Here is a 21,730-nt window from a genome sequence, read left to right as displayed (position 1 = left end):
GGACTTTTCCGTGATACTTCAAAAAATTATTGGCAGGGTGCGGTGGCTCACGCCTGTAACCCCAGCACTTTGGGAGGCCAAGTAGGGAGGATTGCTTGACGCCCGGAGTTCTAGACCAGCCTAGGCAACATAGAGAGACCCCGTTTCTACAAAAAATAAAAAAAAGATTCAGGCCGGGCACTGTGGTTCATGCCTGTAATCCCAGCATTTTGGGAGGCTGAGACAGGCAGATCACCAGAGGTCAGGAGTTTGAGACCAGCCTGGCCAACATGGTGAAACCTCATCTCTACTAAAAAAAAATATTTCATAAATTAGCCAAGCACGGTGGTGCATGTCTGGAATCTCAGCTACTTGGGGGACCAAAGCAGGAAGATTGCCTGAGTCCAGGAGGTTGAGGCTGCAGTGAGTGGAGATGGCGCCACTGCACTCCAGCCTGACTGACAGAGTGAGACCTTGTCTCTAAAAAAAAAAAAGTAAAATAAATTTTTTTTTTGAGACGGGGTTTCTCTTGTTGCCCAGGCTGGAGTGCAATGGCACGATGTCAGCTCACTGCAACCTCCGCCTCCAGCGTTCAAGCGATTCTCCTGCCTCAGCCTCCACAGTAGCTGGGATTACAGGCCCCCACCACCGCGCCTGGCTAAAAAAAAAGAAAAAAAAAAACCAGAGAGAACTTTCTCTCTCTCTGTAAGGAAATGTCAGGTAGACAGAGCAGGGCCAGGGATCTCAGGGGACCCCAGTTGGGCTCTGTGCAGCCCAAAGGGCGGGGGCTGGGGAGGTCGTGCAGGCAAGGGAGGCTGAGAGGAGGACGTGGGGCCAGGAAGGGTGGACGGCCACTTGGGAGCCGTGAGCTCCTGGTCGGGGGTGGAGGGTGGCCAGAGGGGACAGCGGCACTGGGTCCTCTAATGGGCTTTGGGGGTCCAGCATCCTGGAAAGGACCCAGAACCTTCTCCCCCTCCATCCTGGCAGGTCAGATGCAGGGGATCCTGGACTCCCACAGGGAGGGGTTTCTTGTCCGGGTCATCTGGTCGCCTTGCTGGAGAGGCCTCTGCCTGACCTGAGAGGAGGCTGGAGCTCAGTCCCCGGGCTTCATCTTGTGGCTGCCTCAGCCTCCCTGCCCCTAAAACCACTACGAACCCACTTGAGAGGTGTCCTCGGGAGGATGCCCGCAGAAAGGCCTGCCTGGGTCCCTGCTGGCATAGGCCCTTCCAGCACTTTCCACTAACGAAGCCTCTGTTTCCCTAAGAGCACAGGCGACCTCCAGCTCTGTCACCTGACTGTCAGAAGTCATGTCTGCTGTTTGTCTTGGGATGGAGCTGCCGGGGACATGGCCCCTCCCACCACAAGTGGCCAAGGGCATGTTGTGGTCGGGAAGCTTCACCGGTCGGCCCCAGCCACCTCACCTCTGCCTGCCACTCGGGGCCCTGGGCCCTGCTGCCCCCCGAGTGCAGCTGCAACGCCCTTTTTGCCTAAAGCAGCAGGCCCTGCCAACAGGGACCTGAGCATCTTTTTCTTCCTTCCTTGGCCTCTGAGGTCCTGAGAGGGAACTCCCCAACTCTCCCGCCCCAGTCAGCGGTCACAGGGGAGTCTCTGGGCCCACAACAGGGCCGGCCTGGTGGCTGAGACCCTGGTGGCTCCTGGCCACGCTCAGGAAGGCCTGTGTGGTCAGGGCTGCGTTTGAGCCAGCCCCACACTGGGGATCTGCCGAGGGCTGGGTGCTGATGTCCCCCCCGCGCCCCCCGTCGATGTCTCTTGCCAGGCGCGACTCTTCGATGAACCACAGCTGGCCAGCCTGTGCCTGGAGAACATCGACAAAAACACCGCAGACGCCATCACCGCGGAGGGCTTCACCGACATTGACCTGGGTAAGGGCCCAGGAGCCCAGGTGTGGGAATCCCAGCGGGGCCTCGGCGGGAGGGTCCGGGGATTGACAGTGGGAGCTTTGGGCCTGGGGGTTCCCTGGGGGAGCTGCACAGGTGAGCTGGGGCCTCACCACTTGCAGCAGGTCAGGAGCTTGGGTCCTAGCACAGCCCCAGGGGAGTCTGGGGCCTTGGCCGGGAGACCACAGGCCAGAGCCCACCATCCCAGCTGATGGTGACCATCTCGTCCTCCGATGGTCCATGGTTTTGACTTTGCTGTTGAACAGCTTTTGTCAAAGCTACTCAAGTCTGTCCTTGTGGCTTGAAAACCACCACAGCCGAGGAAAATGAAGGGGCGTGGTCTTGTGTTGATAAAGCTTTATTTATAAACACACGCACAGGGCCAGATTTGGGCCACGGGCCGTAGCTGCCAGCCCGGCTTTAACTGCTGGTTCTCACGTTAGTCTCACTGCCTCCTGCAGGGTGGGCACGTGGGTGTCGTGTTCACGCAGCCCCTTCCTCCACCCCACAGACACGCTGGTGGCTGTCCTGGAGCGTGACACACTGGGCATCCGTGAGGTGCGGCTGTTCAATGCCGTTGTCCGCTGGTCCGAGGCCGAGTGTCAGCGGCAGCAGCTGCAGGTGACGCCAGAGAACAGGCGGAAGGTTCTGGGCAAGGCCCTGGGCCTCATTCGCTTCCCGCTTATGACCATCGAGGAGTTCGCTGCAGGTAACAGAGCTCGGGCCCAGGGGCTGGTTTGGGAGGGGAGTGGCACACAGGTGGGCATCTGGGTACCAAGGATAGTGCCCCCAAGTTCACTGCGGAAAGCCTGGCAGATGCCTGGCATATACAGATGGGAAGAAACCTGGCTTGTGAGGACGCGTCCACAGGGCCGTCTGTTAGCCCCGGCCCAGCTCTGTCCCCACCGTGCGCATTGCCAGACCCCGCCTCTCGTGTCTGTCCAGCTGTTTTGGTGGCATCTTCCCAGGAGGGAAGGGAGTCCCCGTTTCGGGCCCTTGTGCTACCTGCTGGTGCAGGTACCAGTGTCCGTGACGAGCCCAGGAAGGCTCTGACATGGCCGGGGTGGCTGTCATGTGCCCGAGTGGGCCTTGGGGTCCCCTGCTGCAGGGCCTGGGTTCCGGGGTGACGTGAAGGGGCAGCCCTAACGATGCCTCCTGCCCTCATGTGGCTGCTCACTGCCTGACGCCATCCAGCTCTGGAGCAAAACAGGCCTGGAACTTTCCAGAAGGGGCTGGGACAGAGCCCTGGGGCTGATGCACACTCGCCATCTGGCCTTCCCCAGGTCCACGCGGCCCCTGCTCTTGCTTAGCTGAAGGTCGCCAGATTTAGCAACAGGGTCTCTGTCGCCCAGGCTGAGTGCAGTGGTACAATCACAGCTCACTGCAGCCTCGACCTCCTGGGCTCAAGTGATCCTCCTGCTTCAGACTCCGGAGTAGCTGGGATCACAGGTGCCACCACCACACAAGGCTTATATTTGTATTTTTTTGTGGGGACAGGGTCTTGCTATGTCACCTGGGCTGGTCATGAACTGGGCTCCAGCCATCCTCCCATCTCGGCCTCACAAAGTGCTGGGATTATGGACATGGGCCACCGAGCCTGGCTAGATATATACTTCTTAAAAATACAACTGTTGATCAGCTGGGTGTGGTGGCTCATGCTTGTAATCCCAGCTACCCAGGAGGCTGAGGCAGGAGAATCACTTGAACCCAGGAGGTGGAGGTTGTGATGAGCCGAGATCGCGCCCCTGCACTCCAGCCTGGGCAACAAGAGTGAAACTCCATTTAAAATAAAAAAAAAAATACAATTGTTGGCCAGGCTGGGTCACTCACTCCTGTAATCTCAGCACTCTGGGAGGCCCAAGATGGGGGGAATCACTTGAGGTCAGGAGTTTGAGACCAGCCTGACCAACAGGGTGAAACCCCGTCTCTACTAAAAATACAAGATTAGCTGGGCATGGTGGCGCATGCCTGTAAACCCAGCTATGCTGGAGGCTGAGGCAGGAGAATTGCTTGAACCCTGGAGACGGATGTTGCGGTGAGCCGAGATTACGCCCCTGCACTCTAGCCTGGGGGACAAGAGCCAAACTCCATCTCAAAAAAAAAAAAAAAAATTAACATTGTTTATTGAGTTTTGATACTCAGTCTTCCTGATTCACTTAACCCATAATGGTCTCTCACCAGTTATTAAATGTGTCTGCACTGGGCTGGCTTGCAGCTGAGTGATGCAGAGTTGAGCCCACCTTGGTTGATGAGTGATTAGGTCTCAGGCAGGCAGGGCTGCTCTCATTAGAGCAGAGGGTGCTCACAGTGTCCCGGCACTCCTGGGGGTGGATGGTGGACCCCCAATTCTGCCCCTCCTGGCCTCCCCTCCCTGCGCAGAGCCCCTTCACATCCCATGCACGGTCCCTCCGCCTGTCACATCTCTGCACCGGGATTAAGAGCCTGGCTCTTGGAGCCTGCCTGGGGTCTGCTAGCCATCACCCCTGGGGGTGTAAGCGCTTGGGAAGGTGGCTGCCTAGGGCCCACCGTGGAGAGGAACCCCCAGACTGCTTCTAGAAGCCAGGGCTGCAGCCTGGGGGGTACAGGCCTAGCAGGGAGCCACAGTGACCCCTCCCAGCCAATGGCCCTGAGAGAACAGGCAGCGGAGCACCCCCCCACCCACAGTGAAGTGACGGGTGGTCCCTACAGTGGGGCCAGACCCTGAGGCATCGCCCCTGAGTGAGCGTATCTGTCGGCCTCTGGTCTGTGCCCTGGGACCTCTCCCTAAAAGCCCAGGCAGCAGGGGCCATGGCTGGTGGCTAGTCCCCCGGGGAGGGGCTGCCCAGGTCCCTGCACCTTGAAAGTCCGATGCAGACATCTTAGGGGGAAGGAGCGTGTCCTCCCAGGCACTCGGGGTCCTGGGGTGCAGCCCGGCCCCCCCCCACACCCTCCCTGTGCTGCAGGTCCTGCACAGTCGGGCATCCTGGTGGACCGCGAGGTGGTCAGCCTCTTCCTGCACTTCACCGTCAACCCCAAGCCACGAGTGGAGTTCATTGACCGGCCCCGCTGCTGCCTTCGTGGGAAGGAGTGCAGCATCAACCGCTTCCAGCAGGTGGAGAGTCGCTGGGGCTACAGCGGGACCAGTGACCGCATCAGGTGGGACTTGGGGTGCAGGTGGGGGGGGGTCTGGACATGGGGGTGGAGGACTCGGGGATGATGGGGGGCGCGCCGGGCATGGAGGTGGAGGGCTCAGGGATGATTGATAGAGGGGGCCGGACATGGGGGTGGAGGACTCAGGGACAATGGAGGGGGCCGGACATGGGGGTGGGCTCGCCCCAGCTCACCTTAGGCTGTCCCTGGGTATCCACACCGCCGCCTGTCATCTGCCACGGCAGGTTCTCAGTCAACAAGCGCATCTTCGTGGTGGGATTTGGCCTGTATGGATCCATCCACGGGCCCACCGACTACCAAGTGAACATCCAGGTACCAGCCCCAAGCCTCATCCCCAGGCCCCACTCAGGACCATGTCCTCTGTCCACCTCCATGGAACCCTGGCTGAACCCCCGGCCCTGGTCCCTGTGCTGCCCCGACCCTGGGCAGGTGGGCTGGGCCTCGAGGGGTCCCCGTCGACCCTCCCCAGGCCTGAGCCTCCCACTTCCCACCTCCCCGCAGATTATTCACACCGACAGCAACACCGTCTTGGGCCAGAACGACACGGGCTTCAGCTGCGACGGCTCAGCCAGCACCTTCCGCGTCATGTTCAAGGAGCCGGTGGAGGTGCTGCCCAACGTCAACTACACGGCCTGCGCCACGCTCAAGGTGCGCCGCCGGGGACAGGGGTCCCTCCGCGGGAGTCTCTGGCCCATCCTGAAGCCACCGGGGCACAGCACACACACTCCAGAGGCAGCCACCCTGGCCCAGTCGGGGCCTTGCCCTGTCCACACCTGGGGCATCCCAGCCTGGTGGTCCTTGACCTCACTGTACCCCTATTCCCTGCAGGGCCCAGACTCCCACTACGGCACCAAAGGCCTGCGCAAGGTGACACACGAGTCGCCCACCACGGGCGCCAAGACCTGCTTCACCTTTTGCTACGCGGCCGGGAACAACAATGGCACATCCGTGGAGGACGGCCAGATCCCCGAGGTCATCTTCTACACCTAGGCTGCCCGACACCGACACCGCCCTCCCTCCGTGGGGACAGCCGCAGCCCCAGGCCATCATCCGCTGCTGGGCCCCCCCCACGCGGTGCCAGGCCCAGTGTCCCCCGGGCCATCTGTCCACTCCACGCCCCCTCAGCACCAGGAAGGGGTTGCCCTGTGTTCACCACGAGTGCGGCTGCTGGATCAGGGCAGCCGGGGAGGTAGCCGGGGAGGTGGCCGGGCCAGTGGCCAGGCCCTGTGGAGACAATCCCTCAGGACTAGGGACAGGGCTGTGCCCGCCTGGGCCAGGGACCACGGACCCGCAGCTCAGGGCGCCTGCCCACGTCGTCTGCCGGCGGTGCGCCGCGGGCGTCCCTCGCGTCTCTTCACTGCACATTGCAATGCATTCGCGATTCCCATTTCTCTGCTAGGAGCCAGCCTGGGTGGCGCCGCTCCCAGAGCCGTGGGTCCCAGACCTTGCGTTCCTTTTGTTCCTGTCCGTTTATCGGGACACAGGCCCCACCTGTCACGTGCCCGAGGCCACCCAAGCCCAGCCTGCGGGGCGTTCCCACTGCCTGGATGCCGGCTTGAGTTCTGCGCACGCGGGATTCAGTGGGGACGGCCCCTGCGGGATAGGCCTAGCCCTGGCCCAGGTGGTGAGCGGTTTGCAGTGTCTGTTCTCATCCACCTGATGGGCCCAGATAAAGGCCCCCGCTGTCCAGCCTCCCTGGACAGCCCTCGCGGTCCCTGCAGCCCGAGATGGGACTCAGACCCTGTGCCCCAGAGCTCCCCTGCCGCAGAATGGGGCCCCAGCCGGCCCCGACCGGGTCCAGGAGCACTGCTCGCCTGTACATACTATTGCCGTAGCCCACCTGGTGCCGCGGGAGCCACCCCCAGGTGCTGGGGGCGCAGCCCCTCCCCACTCCGGCCACGCCCCCACCCACCCCGCGTGTTTCTGCCCTGTGACTCCTGGAACCTGTGTCCTCCCCAAAGCCATGGGAGGGGTGCCCTCCTCAGACCATGCCCCCAGATGATTTTTTTAAATAAAGAAACAAATGCACCTGCCTTGAGCGCACACTGCTTTGCTCCCCTTCACTCTCTGCCCTGTCATCCGGGCTGCAGTGGGCGAGGGACGTTGCGCCGAGAGGGACCCTGAACCCCGGGTCTGGTCGCCAGTGCTGCAAGACCCTCCTTAAGTACCCACAGGCCACACTGAAGCCCGGGAGGTCGAGACTGCAGTGAGCAGTGATGCACCACTGCCCTCCCGCCTGGGCAAGAGCAAGACCCTAACTCAACACCTCCCCCCAAACCCAAATGCAATGGACGTGTGTGCCGATTTCCCCGTGGGGAGGCCCTGCTGGCTGCTGGGGGACCGTGGATGTGAGAGATGGAGAGAAAGCAGGGAGTGCCCAGTTCTGGCCTCAGTGGCCAGAGGAGTCAAGCCGTTGGCTGCTGCCTCAGGAGCACACGTGCAGGGCAAGACATCAAGAAACCCGGCAGCAAGGCCGCGTGGTGGCTCACATGTCATTACAGCACCTTGGGAGGCCGGGCCGGTGGATCACCTGAGGTCAGGAGTTCAGGACCAACCTGGCCGACATGGTGAAACCCCATCTCTACTAAAAACACAAAAATTAGCCAGGTATGGTGGCGGGCACCTGTAATCCCAGCTACTTGGGAGGCTGAGGCAGGAGAATCACTTGAACCTGGGAGATGGAGGTTGCAGTGAGCCAAGATGGTGCCACTGCACTCCAGCCTGGGCGAGAAAGCAAGACTCCGTCTAAAAAAAAAAAAAAAAGCCAGCAGCAAACAGTTGCCAGGAGGCTGAAGGCTGAGCAGATCTCCACACTGCGCAGTGCTGGGAGCAGGCAATGGAGATGGAGGCTGGCGGGGTAGGGGGCCTTGTCGAACACCCTGGGGGCCGGGCGTGCTGGCTCACACCTGCAATCCCAGCACTTTGGCAGGCTGAGGCAGGACTGCTAGGGGCCAGGAGTTTGAGACCAGCCTGGGCAACACAGCAAGACCCCATCTCTAAAAAAATACATATTAAAAGGAAACACCTTGGGCTTCTAATGAAGACACCAGAAGGGCCACCCACCAGGAGCTAGGGCAACACTCCTGGGGGAGGACAGAACGGAAGACCTCATCACTCCAAAACAAAACCCTGGTAGGGTCTCACTAGGCTGCTGTTACGCCAGACCCTGCCAAAAGAGAACACAGCCCTGCGAAGACACATCAGCACCAGCTTCTACCATCTGTCATTTACAACGTCCAGCATCCATTTAAAAATGACAGGCTGGGCGTGGTGGCTCATGCCTGCAATCCCAGCACTTTGGGAGGCCGAGGCAGGTGGATCATCTGAGGTCAGGAGTTCGAGACCAGCCTGGCCAACATGGTGAAACCCGTCTCCACTAAAAATACAAAAATTAGCGGGGCGTGGTGGCGTGCACCTGTAATCCCAACTACTTGGGAGGCTGAGGCAGGAGAATCACTTGAACCTGGGAGGCAGAGGTTGCAGTGAGCCACGACTGTGCCATTGCACTCCAGCCCAGGGAGACAGAGCAAGACTCTGTCTCAAAAAAAAAAAAAAAAAAAAGCCAGGTACGGTGGCTCACGCCTGTAATCCCAGCACTTTGGGAGGCTGAGGCGGGCAGATCACGAGGTCAGGAGATCAAGACCATCCTGGCTAACATGATGAAACCCCGTCTCTACTAAAAAAAAAATACAAAAATTAGCCAGGTGTGGTGACAGGTGCCTGTGGTCCCAGCTACTTGGGAGGCTGAGGCAGGAGAATGGCGTGAACCTGGGAGGCGGAGCTTGCCAGTGAGCCGAGATCTCGCCACTGCATTCCAGCCTGGGCAACACAGCAAGACTCTGTCTCAAAAAACAAACAAACAAACACGCAAGGTGAAGCACAGTGACTAAAAACAATGGAAAAACAGATCGAGATACGTGACACAGTCAAAGGGTTGAAGGTATGTGTAACTGGAGTCCCAGAAGGAGAGGAGAGAGAGAATGAGACTCAAGCTATATGACAGCCAAGAATTTTCCAAAATGAATGAAAGACGTTGACCCACAATTTTTTTTTTTTTTTTTTTTTTGGAGACAGAGTCTCTCTGTCGCCCAGGCTGGAGTGCAGTGGTGCAATCTTGGCTCACTGCAAGCTCCGCCTCCTGGGTTCACACCATTCTCCTGCCTCAGCCTCCCGAGGACCTGGGCCTATAGGCGCCTGCCACCACGCCCGGCTAATTTTTTGTATTTTTAGTAGAGATGGGGTTTCACCATGTTGGCCAGGATGGTCTCTATCTCCTGACCTTGTGATCCGCCAGCCTCGGCCTCCCAAAGTGCTGGGATTGCAGGCGTGAGCCGCCGTGCCCGGACAACAAAAACATTTTAAAAACTTTGTCAGTGGAGCATGGTGGCTCACGCCTGTCATCCCAGCACTTCTGAAGGCCGAGGTGGGTGGATCACTTGAGGTCAGGAGTTCGAGACCAGCCTGGCCAACATGGTGAAACCCCGACTCTACTAAAAATACAAAAATTATCCAGGTGTGGTGGCACACGCTTGTAATCCCAGCTATTCGGGAGGCTGAGGCAGGAGAACTGCTTGAACCCGGGAGGTGGAGGCTGCAGTGAGCCGAGACCACGCCAATGCACTCCAGCCTGGGTGACAGCGAGACTCTGTCCCAAACAAACTTTGTCAACCTGGAATGCCACTCCCAACAAAAACATCCTTATTAAGAAAGGTGAAATAAATATTTTTTTCAGGGAACAAATGCTGATTTGTAATTTGTTACCGACAAAGCTGCACTCGGCCCGGTGTGGTGGCTCACGCCTCTAATCCCAGGGTCACTTTCCCACCTCGTCCTCCGAAAGTGCCTGGACAACACAGCCAGACAGGAAACCCTATCTCTACCTAAAAACAAAACAGAACAAAACAATTAGCTGAGTGTGGTGGTGCACGTCTATGGTCCCAGATACTTGGGAGGCTGAGGTGGGAGGATCGCTTGAGCCCAAGAGGTGGAGGCTCCAGGGAGCTATGACTGTGCAACTGCACGCCAGCCTGGGCCAGGCCCTGTCTCAAAAAAAAGCTGCACTGTAAGAAATATTGAAGTTCTTCAGGCTAAAAATTATCCCAGAGGTAATTTTGGAATTCTGTCGCCCGGGCTGGAGTGCAGTGGTGTGATCTGGGCTCACTTGCAAGCTCCGCCTCCTGGGTTCACGCTATTCTCCTGCCTCAGCCTCCCCAGTAGCTAGGACTACAGGCGCCCAGCTAATTTTTTGTATTTTTAGTAGAGACAGGGTTTCACCATGTTAGCCAGGATGGTCTCGAACTCCTAACCTCATGATCCGCCAGCCTCGGCCTCCCAAAGTGCTGGGATTACAGGAGTGAGCTACCCTGCCCGGTCCCAGATGTAATTTCTGATCAGCAGAAAGAAATGAAGAGCATCAGAAAAGGTTAACATGTGGGTAAATATATAAAGCACATGACAGGTAGTCCTTATCCCCAAGCTACTGCCGGGAAAACCATCGATGAGCTCATTCCATTTCCCTCTTGCCATTTGACTCTTACAGGTGCATTATTTCTGCTTTGTCACAACATATTACAGTGGTACTGGTCTTCCACCCTTGCTATCACCTTTAAAAAAAATTATTTTGGCCGGGCACGGTGGCTGACGCCTGTAATCCCAGCACTTCGGGAGGCCGAGGTGGGCGGATCACGAGGTCAGGAGATGGAGACCATCCTGGCTAACACGGCGAAACCCCATGTCTACTAAAAATACAAAAACAAAATTAGCCAGACATGGTGGCGGGTGCCTGTAATCCCAGCTACTCCGGAGGCTGAGGCGGGAGAATGGGGTGAACCCGGGAGGTGGAGGTTGCAGTGAGCCGAGATTGCGCCACTGCACTCCAGCCTGGGCAACAGACTGAGACTCCGCCTCCAAAAAAAAAAAAAAAAAAAAAAAATATATATATATATGAGACAGAGTCTTGCTCTGTCGCCCAGGCTGGGGTGCAGTGGCGCGATCTGGGCTCACTGCAACCTCCACCTCCCGGGTTCAAGCCATTCTCCCGCCTCAGCCTCCTGAGTAGCTGGAATTACAGGCGCGTGCCACCACTCCCGGCTAATTTTTGTATTTTTAGTAGACACGGGGTTTCGTCATGTTGGCCAGGCTGGTCTCAAACTCCTTACCTCAGGTGATCCGCCCACCTCAGCCTCCGAGAGTGCTGGGATTACAGGTGTGAGCCACCACGCCCAGCCGACTGCTCTGGTTTAATTTTCCCAAGTGCACGTTCAATGTGGAGGTTCAGGTCTTTTTTCTGCAAAGCTTCCTTGGACAAGGGTCTTAAATGCTAGTTCTGTTTCACCTCTTCAAAGACTCGAACACCAGCCCTTCTTGGCCCATCTTCCAGATTCTGTGCCATGTTTGGCAGCTTCGTGTCTTCTTTCGTCTTCCGGATTCCGTGCCGTGTTCGGCAGTTTCCCGTCTTGTTTTCCTGCCTTCAGTGCCTTTCCTCTGATTTTCATGGAGGTCTCAGGCACCTTGCAATTTATTCATTTCCAAAACCAGTTCTGTTCTGATGTTTCCTTCCTGAATTCATTTTCGGAGGTTTGTCCATTTCTGCGCTTAGTTTCTGAGTCTCTGATTCCGGATGGTTTTCCGGTCTTGCGTGCTTCCTGGAAGGGACCTGTCTGTTCCCTTCAGCTTCATGGTGACTTGTCTGAGGAGGGTGAGCTCTCTCGGCTGACAGCAGCGGAGTGTCCTCCCTGCCCCTGCCCTCTGCTGCCTTCACCTCCCTCGAGGCCTTGCAAGAGATGAGTGGGTGAAGACGAAGACCCCATGCGGCATCCGGGGACTTCTGCCTCCACTTCCCTTGCCAGCGCAGCTGCGGCGTGGGCGTGGACGAGGGCCTCCTCGCGGCTGCCGGGTATGGGGTGTTGTCTGGGGAGAAGGCATGGGGCGGAGCCGGGGCTGGTGCTGCCAAGGTCTTCACCTGCCTGCAGTTTCCGCTGTTCTTCCGGGAGCTACTGCTGATTCTTCACAGTGTCGTGGTTCCCGTGGAGATGTTTTCTGCCCTGCTGCGTGAACAGAGGGAGTTAAGGAGGCCTTCCGCTGTCAGAGCAGCCAGGACCATCCCGCCTGGGCCCCGTTGCTGAGGCTTTCAGGTATATTTGTGTAGCGTCGGGGAACGGGACCCCCGGGGCCAAGTCGCATGTGTGTGACTTCCCCTTTCCATGGTACGTGAACACTCGTCTCCTGCCCTCTCCCCAGACAGAGCCCAGCTCCGCCCTCTGCTTCCATCTTCCTTACCTTCCGCCTCATCAGTCGGTTTCTGTTACCGGAGGCTGCCGGCCGCTCTGGACTTGTCCCGGACAGGCAGGATGGGGATGGAGGCGACGCCCGTTCCAGGTCAAGCTTCGTGGAAAGCCCAGACAAATCCCTCTACACTTGGGTTTGGTTTCATTTTTCTTTTATTTTTTTAAAAAAGCCCCTAAATTCTATGGCTTCAAGGGAGCATCAGAGAAACGTAAATGCCATTTCTGTACACTTGGTAAAGCAAAAACTAGACTCACAAACACCGCCCTGGGCACGGCCCCAAGCTGCTCCACTCTGCCCGGCAGCCTCCAGGGCACCCCACTGGGGAACCGCCCGCCAGTCCAGGACCGCCCCCAGGCCCCTGCAATACACCTGCAGGGCTGGGCCGGGGGCTTTAAGGCGTTTTGTCTCCGGCTGCTTGCCGGGTGTCGGAGCAGAGAGGCAGGAAGCTCCGTGCCCACGCGCCCCACGCAGCAGGGCCCAGGGCCGAGCAGGGTGACACCAGCCGGTCCTCCCACCTCGGGTTCCAGGCGCCGGGGCGCAGCCTCCGGGAGCAAGTGCGTCGAGAAGCACCCGCCTGGCAGCGCCCACCCGCCCCTTGCCAGGGCCAGGCTGGGAAGAGAATGCAGTGGCCGTGCCCGCGGCGCCCGAGCTTTGGTGCAGCATTTTGGTTGGGGAGCCGGCTTCAGCCACGGCCCCACCCCTGCCTTCCCCTTTGGTTTCGGGGAGGCCTGGGGCACGGCCTCACCCCTGGCAGCAATGCCTGTCCCCCTCCCAGGAGGGCCTGGGCAAGACAGCTCCACAGCACCCCTCCAGGCCGGGCCTGCCCTCCCCTCGAGAAAACGGCCTTTGGATCGAGGGAGACAAGCTGGACTTTATGACGCTAACGGGGGCGGCTGGCGGGGCGGGGCCAGGCCGGGGGGCCTCCAGGATCACACTACTCACTTCAGCAAAGAAACGGAGGGGCAGGAGTGGGGTAGGGCAGGCCTCTGTTTTTTTTTCCTCTTTTCCTTGTTTTAAATAGTTAATGCTCTTGGAGGGGAGAACTAGACACAGGTGTAGAAATTTCGGCCAAAGTCTTACATGAAAGAAGTGACCCCACGTCCCGGGGGTGGGGCCGCCTGAGCCAGGCGCGGCCCCTGCAGTCTGCTTTCTGGCTTCCAGCCAGGGTCTGGCCCTGGGCCGCTGTGGGTGGGCCCCGAGGGCCTTGCACAAGGTCGCGCCCCAAGGGGCTGCACGGAGAAGATTCAGGGGGCTGCACGCGCCCAGGGTCACTTGTGTCGCTGCAGCGATTTTCTCTTTCTCCTCTTGAAGAAACAGCAGCATCTGAGGAGGGCGGTGGCTCAGGTAGGAGGACTGGGGCGCAGGGCGGGGGCAGCCCAGGCCTCAGGCCCTCCCACCCCCATGGGGACCCAGGGCACCCCCACCTCCCCGAAGGCACTGCCCCAGAGCCTTACTTGGTTTCATCGGCCACCTCCACCTCTGCAGGCGCTGTGATGGGGGCGTTGGAGTGGCCGGCCGTAGGGTCGTCCGCATTCAGCTCCCCGTTGGTGGAGTTCAGCGCCTGGTGGGGGCAGTAGGGGGTCACGCTGGCCGCCCGTGCCCCTCCCTGGGGCGTCGGTCCCGCCCGGGCCTCACCTGGTTTTTGCTGTGCGGCTGGGCTTTGTCCCGGAGCTGAGGCTGGGAGGGCAGGTCGGTGTGGACGGTGCCGATGGGGGTCGGCTGTGGGTGAGGGAGCAGGGGTCAGGATGGGCTGCAGCTCCGGTTCCCATCTCCCTCAGGGCAGTTTCCCGGTCCCCCGCTCCCACATACCAGCACCCCCACACCTACCAGGGGCTTCCCGGCCCAGTCGTACTCATAGTCGAACACGAAGCCACTGCGGTCGAAGAGGTCGGTGAAGAGCTTCCGCAGGTAGTCATAGTCGGGCTTCTCGAAGAAGTCCAGGCGCCGCACATAGCGCAGGTACGTGGCCATCTCCTCTGCAGAGAAAGCGCCAGCGGGGCCTCGGCGGGGGTGGGGGGCAAGGGGCGGGGGCGGGGACGCAGGGACCCCTTACCTGGGAAGTTCTCGCAGAGCACCTCGATGGGCGTGGCGCGTTTGGTGTCCCCGATCTTCTGGTACCGCTCCTTGAGCGTGTCGGCCTGCGGGGGTCTGTGGTCAGCCTTGCTCCCGCCCTGCGTCCCCGCCCGCCCGCCCGCCCGGCCTCCTCGCCCACCTTGAGCCCCTGCCAGGGGAGGCTGCCGCGCAGGAAGTACATGAACATGTGGCCCAGCGCCTCCAGGTCGTCGCGGCGGCTCTGCTCTGCGGGGACAGGGGCGCAGCCTCAGCGGGGTCCGGGCGCCCGCCCCCCGCCGCGCGCGCGCAGCTCACCCTTGCCCAGGTGCGTGTTGATGCTCATGTAGCGCGCCGTGCCCGTCAGGCTCTTGTGCTCGCGGTATGGGATGTGCTTCTTGGTCTCGGGGTCGATGTACTCCTTGGCCAGCCCGAAGTCGATGATGTGGATGGCGTGCTGCCGCTTGGTCCCCGGGCGGCCCACCAGGAAGTTCTCGGGCTTCACGTCCCGGTAGATTAGGCTCTTGGTGTGCACATACTCCATGCGCGTGATCTGCAGGGGGGCACAGCGGTGTCGGCCGGGCCCCTCCCTGTCCCATGCGCTCCCCTCCAGGGCCACCCTCTTCCCTCCGAGCCCCCCCCACCCCCGCCCCGCCCCGCCCGCCCGCCGCGCACCAGCTGGATGGCGATCATCAGCACCGTCTTGAGCGTGAAGGTCCGGTCGCACAGGTCGAACAGGTCCTCCAGGCTGGGCCCCAGCAGCTCCAGCACCATGGCGTTGTACTTCCCGCACGGACCGAAGTAGTAGACCTGAGGGACGCCCTCTGCGGCGGAGGACAGACGCACGGGCGTGCGGCGGCAGCCCCCTCCCTGCCCCTGCGCAGCCCCCGCCCCACCCGCGGGCCGCCCGGTACCTGTGGCGCTGAGCTGCTTGTAGAACCGGTACTCCAGGTGCAGCTGCGGGGCCCGGGACTTGATCGGCTCCTGGGGGCACAAGAGCGAGTCACCAGGGGACCGAGTCGCTGCCCTGAAATCCCTGGGGGGGCACGTCAGCGGGGGTGGGGTGGAGGGGCCGACTCACCAATTTGATAGCCACGTATTCATTTGTATAGAGATTCTTTCCTGCGGGGACAGAGACCATCAGCACCGCCAGCGCAGGGCCCACCTAGCCCCCACCTCCCCAGCCCACCCCCAAGGCAGGAGGCAGGAGGGGGTCCCTGAAGGACCACCCTCCAAATGGCACCACTGCCCAGCAGCCGGGCCTGGGCCCAGCCTGCCAGAGCACTGCACCGTGCCCTGCCAAGTCATCCCGACACCTGCACCCTGCCCATGTGGTCACCGCCTCAGTGTCTGCCACTCCTCCTCCCCCGCCCCCCCACCTCCCTAGCCCAGGACAGAAGTGGCACTGGGGAGGTCTCTCACGGCCTGCAGGCAGCCCCAAGGGCTCCACACTCCTCCACCCCTTTCTCAAAGACGAAATCTCCCGCATGCCCGAGGCCCGAGGCCCCCAGGTGAGCCCCAGCACAGATGGACAGGGACCTGTAGCCCACATGGGTTAGAAGAGAGGAGCCTAGGTCCTGTCCCCTGGGGCCACCAGCCACACAGGACTTCCAGGGCTCAGTCTCATGAAAGCGCAGAAGGTACGAGGCCCAGAGCCTTTTTTTTTTTTTTGAGACGGTGCCGCTCTGTTGCCCAGGCTGGAGTGCAGTGGCGAGATCGCAGTTCACTGCAGCCTTTGTCTCCTGGGCTCAAGCCATCCTCCCATCTCAGCCTCCCAAGTAGCTGGGACTACAGGTGCGCACCATCAAACCCAACTAATTTTTGTATTTTTAGTAGAGACGGGGTTTCCCCAAGTTGCCCGGGCTGATCTTGAACTCCTGAGCTCAAGTGATCTGCCTGCCTCAGTCTCCCACAGGGCTGGGATGACAGGCGGGAGCCCCTGTACGGCCCAGGGTGCAGCTTTTTACATGTTACACCCCCTGAGGAAGGAGAAGGCCAGCCCTTAACACAGGGGCGCTCTGCAGGGGCAGCTGTGGAAGCCGGCCTGGGAGGGGGCACGGCCCCACCCACTGTGGTGACTCAGCACCCGAGGGGTGAGCCTAGTGGTGAACAGGCCAGATCCCTGCAGGCACACACGGCCCTGGAGGGCTCCCCACGGCAGCTGGGCCAGACGACAGGCATGAACGTGTCTGGCACCCATGTGTCTCCAGCCCAGGATGGCACTGGGGCCATAGCTACCATCTGCTGGGTGACCTGTCCCGCGGCATGACAGGGCACCATGTGGGGCAGCCCCGTCTCTCAGGCACCATCCAGCTGGGTCACCGTGTTAGGACTGCAGTCAGCTGCCTTTGCCCGAGTAGCATACGCTGCAGAATGAGGCCTCTGTGGCCAGGCGGGGTGGCTTATGCCTGTAATCCCAGCACTTTGGGAGGCCGACGCAGGCGGATCACCTGAGGTCGGGAGTTCGAGACCAGCCTGACAAACATGGAGAAACCCCGTCTCTACTAAAAATACAAAATTAGCCGGGCATGGTGGTGCATGCCTGTAATCCCAGCTACCAGGGAGGCTGAAGCAGGAGAATCGCCTGAACCCGGGAGGTGGAGGTTGTGGTGAGCTGAGATGGTGCCATTGCACTCCAGCCTGGGCAACAAGAGAGAAACTCTGTCTCAAAAAAAAAAAAAGAAAGAAAGAAAGAGGCCTCCACTTCCTTCCGCCCTGCTGCAGCTGGACTGGCAGGGTGGCCGTGGAGACAATGGGTTTGGAAACCCTGCTGAGGTGGATGCAAAGTCCCAAAGCCCGGTGGCTGAGCTGTACACAGTCATGACCTCGTAGTCTGAGGCTGGGGTCCCACCTGGGCCCTGAGAGCCTCTTCCCCCGCCTAGTGCCCCTCCTGGGCATGCCTTGCAGCACAGGAATCGCTGGGGCTCCTTCTGGCACTGCCCTGTCCGCATCACGACCTGGGCTCTACTTCAGCACAGTTTCCCATCAGCTTGTCAAGTTCCCTGAACAGCCTCAACAACGTGGCGCCTTGAGGGTGCAGGATCGTGAGGACGAGGGAAGACCAGGTGCCTCCCTGCAGCCCTGACCCGGGGACCAGGGCTGGTCTCTCCAGTCCTGAGCCGGGGACCAGGGCAACGCCTCCAGCCCTGAGCCAGGGACCAGGGCAACCCCTCCAGTCCTGAGCTGGGGACCAGGGCTGGTCCCTGCGTTTTCAGAACAAATGGGCTCCCCTCCTACGTTCTCCCCAGTGTAACACGTTATTAGGAAATTCTCCTCGTAAAACAACAGGAGCCGTGCCCCAAACACCCAACACTATTGCCGAGGCCCCAGAACTAAACCTGCCACACGATCCATCCTCACAGCTACCATCCACCGGTCCATCTTATTTTTAGAGGCATTTCAAAGTTTTTTTCTTTTTGGAGCGGAGTCTCGTTCTGTTGCCCAGGCTGGAGTGCACTGGCGCGATCACGGCTCACTGGAACCTCTGCCTCCTGGGTTCAAGCGATTCTCCTGCCTCAGCCTCCTGAGTAGCTGGAATTACAGGCAGGCACCATCAACCGGGCTAATTTTTGTATTTTTACTACAGATGGGCTTTCTCCATGTTGTCCATGCTGGTCTCGAATTCCTGATCTCAGGTGATCCGCCCACATCAGCCTCCCAAAGTGTTGGGATTACAGGCGTGAGCCACTGCGCCTGGTCAGATTTCGAAGTTTTAGAGCTCAGGACACTGCCCCCTGAATCAGCTGCAGGTTCAGTCCACCATTTGCGTGTCCTTCCTGCGCTGCCCTTCGGAGGTGGGATTCACAGTGGATTCATCCCCCCTTCCCCGCCCAAAAGGCTGCCCCTGCGGTGGGCTCCTCGCCGTGGCGTGCTGCATGTGCCCGCCTGGTGCTGCGCCGCGGCTCACAGGGAGGATGGGGTTTGGTTTGCCCATCTGCCCTTGAGGCACGCCCTCCTGTCTCCAGTTCTGACTCTCCAGAGCGGAGTTCCGGCGAACACGGCTGCGTAGCTCTTCCTGTGGGCAGCCGTCCCCTTCTCCGGCAAAGTCAGTCACGTGCTGACCACCACCAAGCACTGAGCTGCGCCCCCCCAGGCTGAGGAGGCCAAGCCCTCGCCTGTGTGCTACACCGTCCCTCTGCTGTCTGTCGATGTATCATCCAGCTGTGGCTCCCTGACGGGCAGGCGGATGCTCGCCAACGTCTTCCCCAGCCTGGCTGGCCGCATGCTCTTGCAGCGTCTTGATGGGCGGGCCTTTGAAGCTCTGATGCATCTGATGGTGATGGGGTCTTTCCCGGCTCTTCTACTCTGCACTGTGGAAGAAACCTTCGCCTGACCCCCACCGCTGTGTGCGGCTGGCATGTCAGAGACCCGGGTGTGCGCTGGGTGGGTGTGGCAGCATCTGAGGCCTATGGATCTGCAGATTCCTGGAGGAGGTCGGGCGCTCTGGGCTCTGAAAGCCAAAGGGCCTCCTCCAGCAGTACTCGCGGTATATGCAGAGGGCAGGAGAGCCCACGGGGCCTGGCAGAGAACAGCTCCAGAGAGGCTCAGGACGTTCCGGGGGACACACAGGAGGGAGGATGCCACAGCTCCAATGGCCAGAGTGCGGGGTCCTCCCTGGATTCTCTACTTCAGCTGAGAACCCAAAAGGTCCACACCTTGGCACAGGGCTCCCTGGCCTTGGAGTCACTCATGTTTACCCTCAGCCTTGCCCCAGCAACTCTGAAACCAACCTGACAGAAACAAGGTGAGCCATGGGGACAAACTCAGCGCTCAAGCCGGGAGACGGCACCCTCCACACCTCACGGCACACACCACGGCCACGCCCAGTGAGGCTGTCCCACAGGTGAGTGAGGGGGGTGTGACCGTGACAAGGGAGAAAGTCAGCAGCAGCACAGACGTCACTCCACACAGTGCTGTATCTTTGATGCACCCCCCCAAGGGTCATGTGTTGGGAACTTGGTCCCCAATCCAGCACTGCTGGGGCTGGGGCTGGGGCCTAGTGAGAGGATCTGAGTCGCTGCCCTCGTGGATGAGTGAAAGCCATCAGCAGGGGAGTGGGTTCCTGACTAAAGCGCGAATCCAGCCCCCTCCGGTCCTTGCCGTCCTGCCTTCCACCATGCCTTCTTGCCATGACATGGCAAGAAGGTCTTTGCCAGACGCCACCCTCAATCTGGGGCTCGCCAGCCTCCAGAACGGTGAGCCCATCAATTTCTGTTCATTATAAATGACCTGGCCAGGTGCAGTGACTCACGCCTGTAACCCTAGCACTTTGGGAGGCCAAGGCAGGTGGATCACGAGGTCAGGAGTTTGAGACCAGCCTAGCCAACCAACACAGTGAAACCCTGTCTCTACTAAAAATACAAAAATTAGCTGGGTGTGGTGACGGGCGCCTGTAATCCCAGCTACTCGGGAGGCTGAGGCAGGAGAATTGCTTGAACCCGGGAGGCGGAGGTTGCAGTGAGCCAAGATAGTACCACTGCACTCCAGCCTGGGCAACAGAGCAAGACTCCATCTCAAAAAATAATAAAAAATAAATAAAAATAAATGACCCAGTCTGTGGCATTCTGTTACAGCAGCACAAAACGGACTAAGAAACAGCACAAACATGTTCGAAGATTTAAAGGAAAAGATGGCCAAAGTGAATGTGCACATGGGAAATCTCAGCTGAGAGCGAATGGACAATCAGACGGAACCGAAAAACGCCACTAAGCAATCAAAGATTCACCACATGGACTTCTGGGGTTGGAGGCTGCAGAAAAAGAGTAAACTTTCAAGCAGCAGCAGCAGCCGCACAGCCTGACACCAGGAGAGCACAGAGGCAGACGGAAAACAGCCAGGGCTGAGGGACCTGGGGACAGGGCCAAGCACTCCTGTCACACGCAGAACCAGAACCCAGGAATGAGAGCAAGGCTGGGTATGGTGGCCCACGCCTGTAATCCCAGCACTTTCAGAGGCCAAGGCGGGCAGATCACCTGAGGTCAGGAGTTTGCCAACATGGCAAAACCCTGTCTCTACTAAAAATACAAAAATTTAGCTGGGCGTGGTGGCAGGCACCTGTAATCTCATCTACTTGGGAGGCTGAGGCAGGAGAATTGCTTGAACCCAGGAGGCGGAGGTTGCAGTGAGCCGAGATCACGCCACTGCACTCCAGCCTGGGCAACAGAGTGAGACTGTCTCAAAAAACCAAAGCAAGGCCAGGCGCGGTGGCTCACGCCTGTAATCCCAGCACTTTGGGAGGCCGAGGCGGGCGGATCACGAGGTCAGGAGATGGAGACCATCCTAGCTAACATGGCGAAACCCCATCTCTACCAAAAATACAAAAAATTAGCTGGATGTGGTGGCGGGCGCCTGTAGTCCCACCTACTTGGGAGACTGAGGCAGGAGAATGGCATGAACCTGGGAGGCAGAGCTTGCAATGAGCTGAGGTTACGCCACTGCACTCCAGCCTGGGTGACAGAGCGAGACTGTCTCAAAAAAAAAAAAAAAAACAAAGCAGGCGAGGCATGGTAACTCACATGTGTAATCCCAGCACTTTGGGAGGCCGAGGCAGGTGGATCACCTGAGGTCAGGAGTTCAAGACCAGCCTGGCCAACATGGTGAAACCCCATCTCACTAAAAATATAAAAAATTAGCCAGGCATGGTGGCTCACACCTGTAATCCCAGCTACTCGGGAGGCTGAGGCAGGAGAATTGCTTGAACCCGAGAGGCAGAGGTTGTGGTAAGCCGAGATGGTGCCACTGCACTCCAGGCTGGGCAACAAGAGTGAAACTCCATCTCAAAAACAAAACAAAACAAAGCAAAGCAAAGCTGAGATGGAAAAACGTTTCATGAAATAACGGCTCACATTTTTCCAAAGTTAATTTGAAAAAGTACCAACATAGAGATCCAGGAAGTCAGTGGATCCCAAGCAGGATAAAAACAGAAAGCCTCATCTAAGGAAAGCATAGTCAAGATTTTAAATCAAAGATAAAAACCTTAAAAACAGAAAAAACGACACATTCTAGAACATTCTAGACAACGGAACAACATTCAACAACCGGAGTCCACAACAGGCTCAACACCAAAGCCACCAACAGTCCTGAGTGCTGGGGACGTGGAGTGCTCGATGAGCCCACTGCTATTCAGTTCTATTTGGGCAGTTAGTTCTATTCAGAAGGGCCCAAATCCGGAAACAGCCAAGCGTCCCTGTGCTGGGAGCAGATGAAGAAGGGCTGGTATGTCCTCCGATGGACGGCCTCCCAGCACCCCTGAGAAACCACGATGTGCGGCTGCCCGAGAAGCACACAGCGCCCAAAACGCCAGGCTGAAGAGAGCGCAAACCACAACTCAGTAAAAGCTGGCATCACCAGGCCGGGCGCGGTGGCTC

The 21,730-nt window shown here is 59.2% G+C and overlaps 2 protein-coding genes and 1 long non-coding RNA gene across 4 annotated transcripts in view; 1 reads left to right on the top strand and 2 right to left on the bottom strand.

Annotated features, from left to right (window-relative positions):
- Window positions 1-7,060, top strand: part of BTBD2 (BTB domain containing 2) — a 30,307-nt gene extending 23,247 nt beyond the window's left edge. The window contains exons 4-9 of the mRNA XM_055371152.1: window positions 1,757-1,862; window positions 2,389-2,586; window positions 4,820-5,012; window positions 5,252-5,339; window positions 5,529-5,675; window positions 5,856-7,060. Coding sequence (XP_055227127.1) covers window positions 1,757-1,862; window positions 2,389-2,586; window positions 4,820-5,012; window positions 5,252-5,339; window positions 5,529-5,675; window positions 5,856-6,017 — 894 coding nt within the window. The 3' untranslated portion in view covers window positions 6,018-7,060. The remainder of the gene's footprint in view (window positions 1-1,756; window positions 1,863-2,388; window positions 2,587-4,819; window positions 5,013-5,251; window positions 5,340-5,528; window positions 5,676-5,855) is intronic.
- LOC129528822 (uncharacterized) lies at window positions 3,914-4,820 on the bottom strand. The gene is made up of 2 exons (XR_008674099.2): window positions 4,056-4,820; window positions 3,914-3,968 (listed from the first exon to the last, which is right to left on the bottom strand). It is a non-coding gene; the product is annotated as an uncharacterized lncRNA (long non-coding RNA).
- A 5,388-nt stretch (window positions 7,061-12,448) lies between the features above and the next one.
- CSNK1G2 (casein kinase 1 gamma 2) overlaps window positions 12,449-21,730 on the bottom strand; it is a 39,348-nt gene continuing 30,066 nt past the window's right edge. The window contains exons 1-11 of one of the 2 annotated variants that reach the window (XM_055371156.2): window positions 17,702-17,732; window positions 15,445-15,485; window positions 15,278-15,347; window positions 15,039-15,187; window positions 14,682-14,916; window positions 14,527-14,612; window positions 14,368-14,452; window positions 14,142-14,290; window positions 13,950-14,033; window positions 13,769-13,875; window positions 12,449-13,637 (exon numbers count right to left, since the gene is read on the bottom strand). In XM_055371156.2, the coding sequence (XP_055227131.2) occupies window positions 13,583-13,637; window positions 13,769-13,875; window positions 13,950-14,033; window positions 14,142-14,290; window positions 14,368-14,452; window positions 14,527-14,612; window positions 14,682-14,916; window positions 15,039-15,187; window positions 15,278-15,347; window positions 15,445-15,485; window positions 17,702-17,732 (1,092 nt within the window). In that variant the 3' untranslated portion in view covers window positions 12,449-13,582. Of the gene's footprint in view, window positions 13,638-13,768; window positions 13,876-13,949; window positions 14,034-14,141; window positions 14,291-14,367; window positions 14,453-14,526; window positions 14,613-14,681; window positions 14,917-15,038; window positions 15,188-15,277; window positions 15,348-15,444; window positions 15,486-17,701; window positions 17,733-21,730 lie in introns of those variants that run through there. The other variant, XM_055371155.2, reaches the window with a different exon arrangement.

This window comes from Gorilla gorilla, chromosome 20 (genome assembly GCF_029281585.2).
Source record: "Gorilla gorilla gorilla isolate KB3781 chromosome 20, NHGRI_mGorGor1-v2.1_pri, whole genome shotgun sequence".
NCBI lineage: Eukaryota > Metazoa > Chordata > Mammalia > Primates > Hominidae > Gorilla > Gorilla gorilla.
This window is presented reverse-complemented; position numbering and strand designations above follow the sequence as displayed.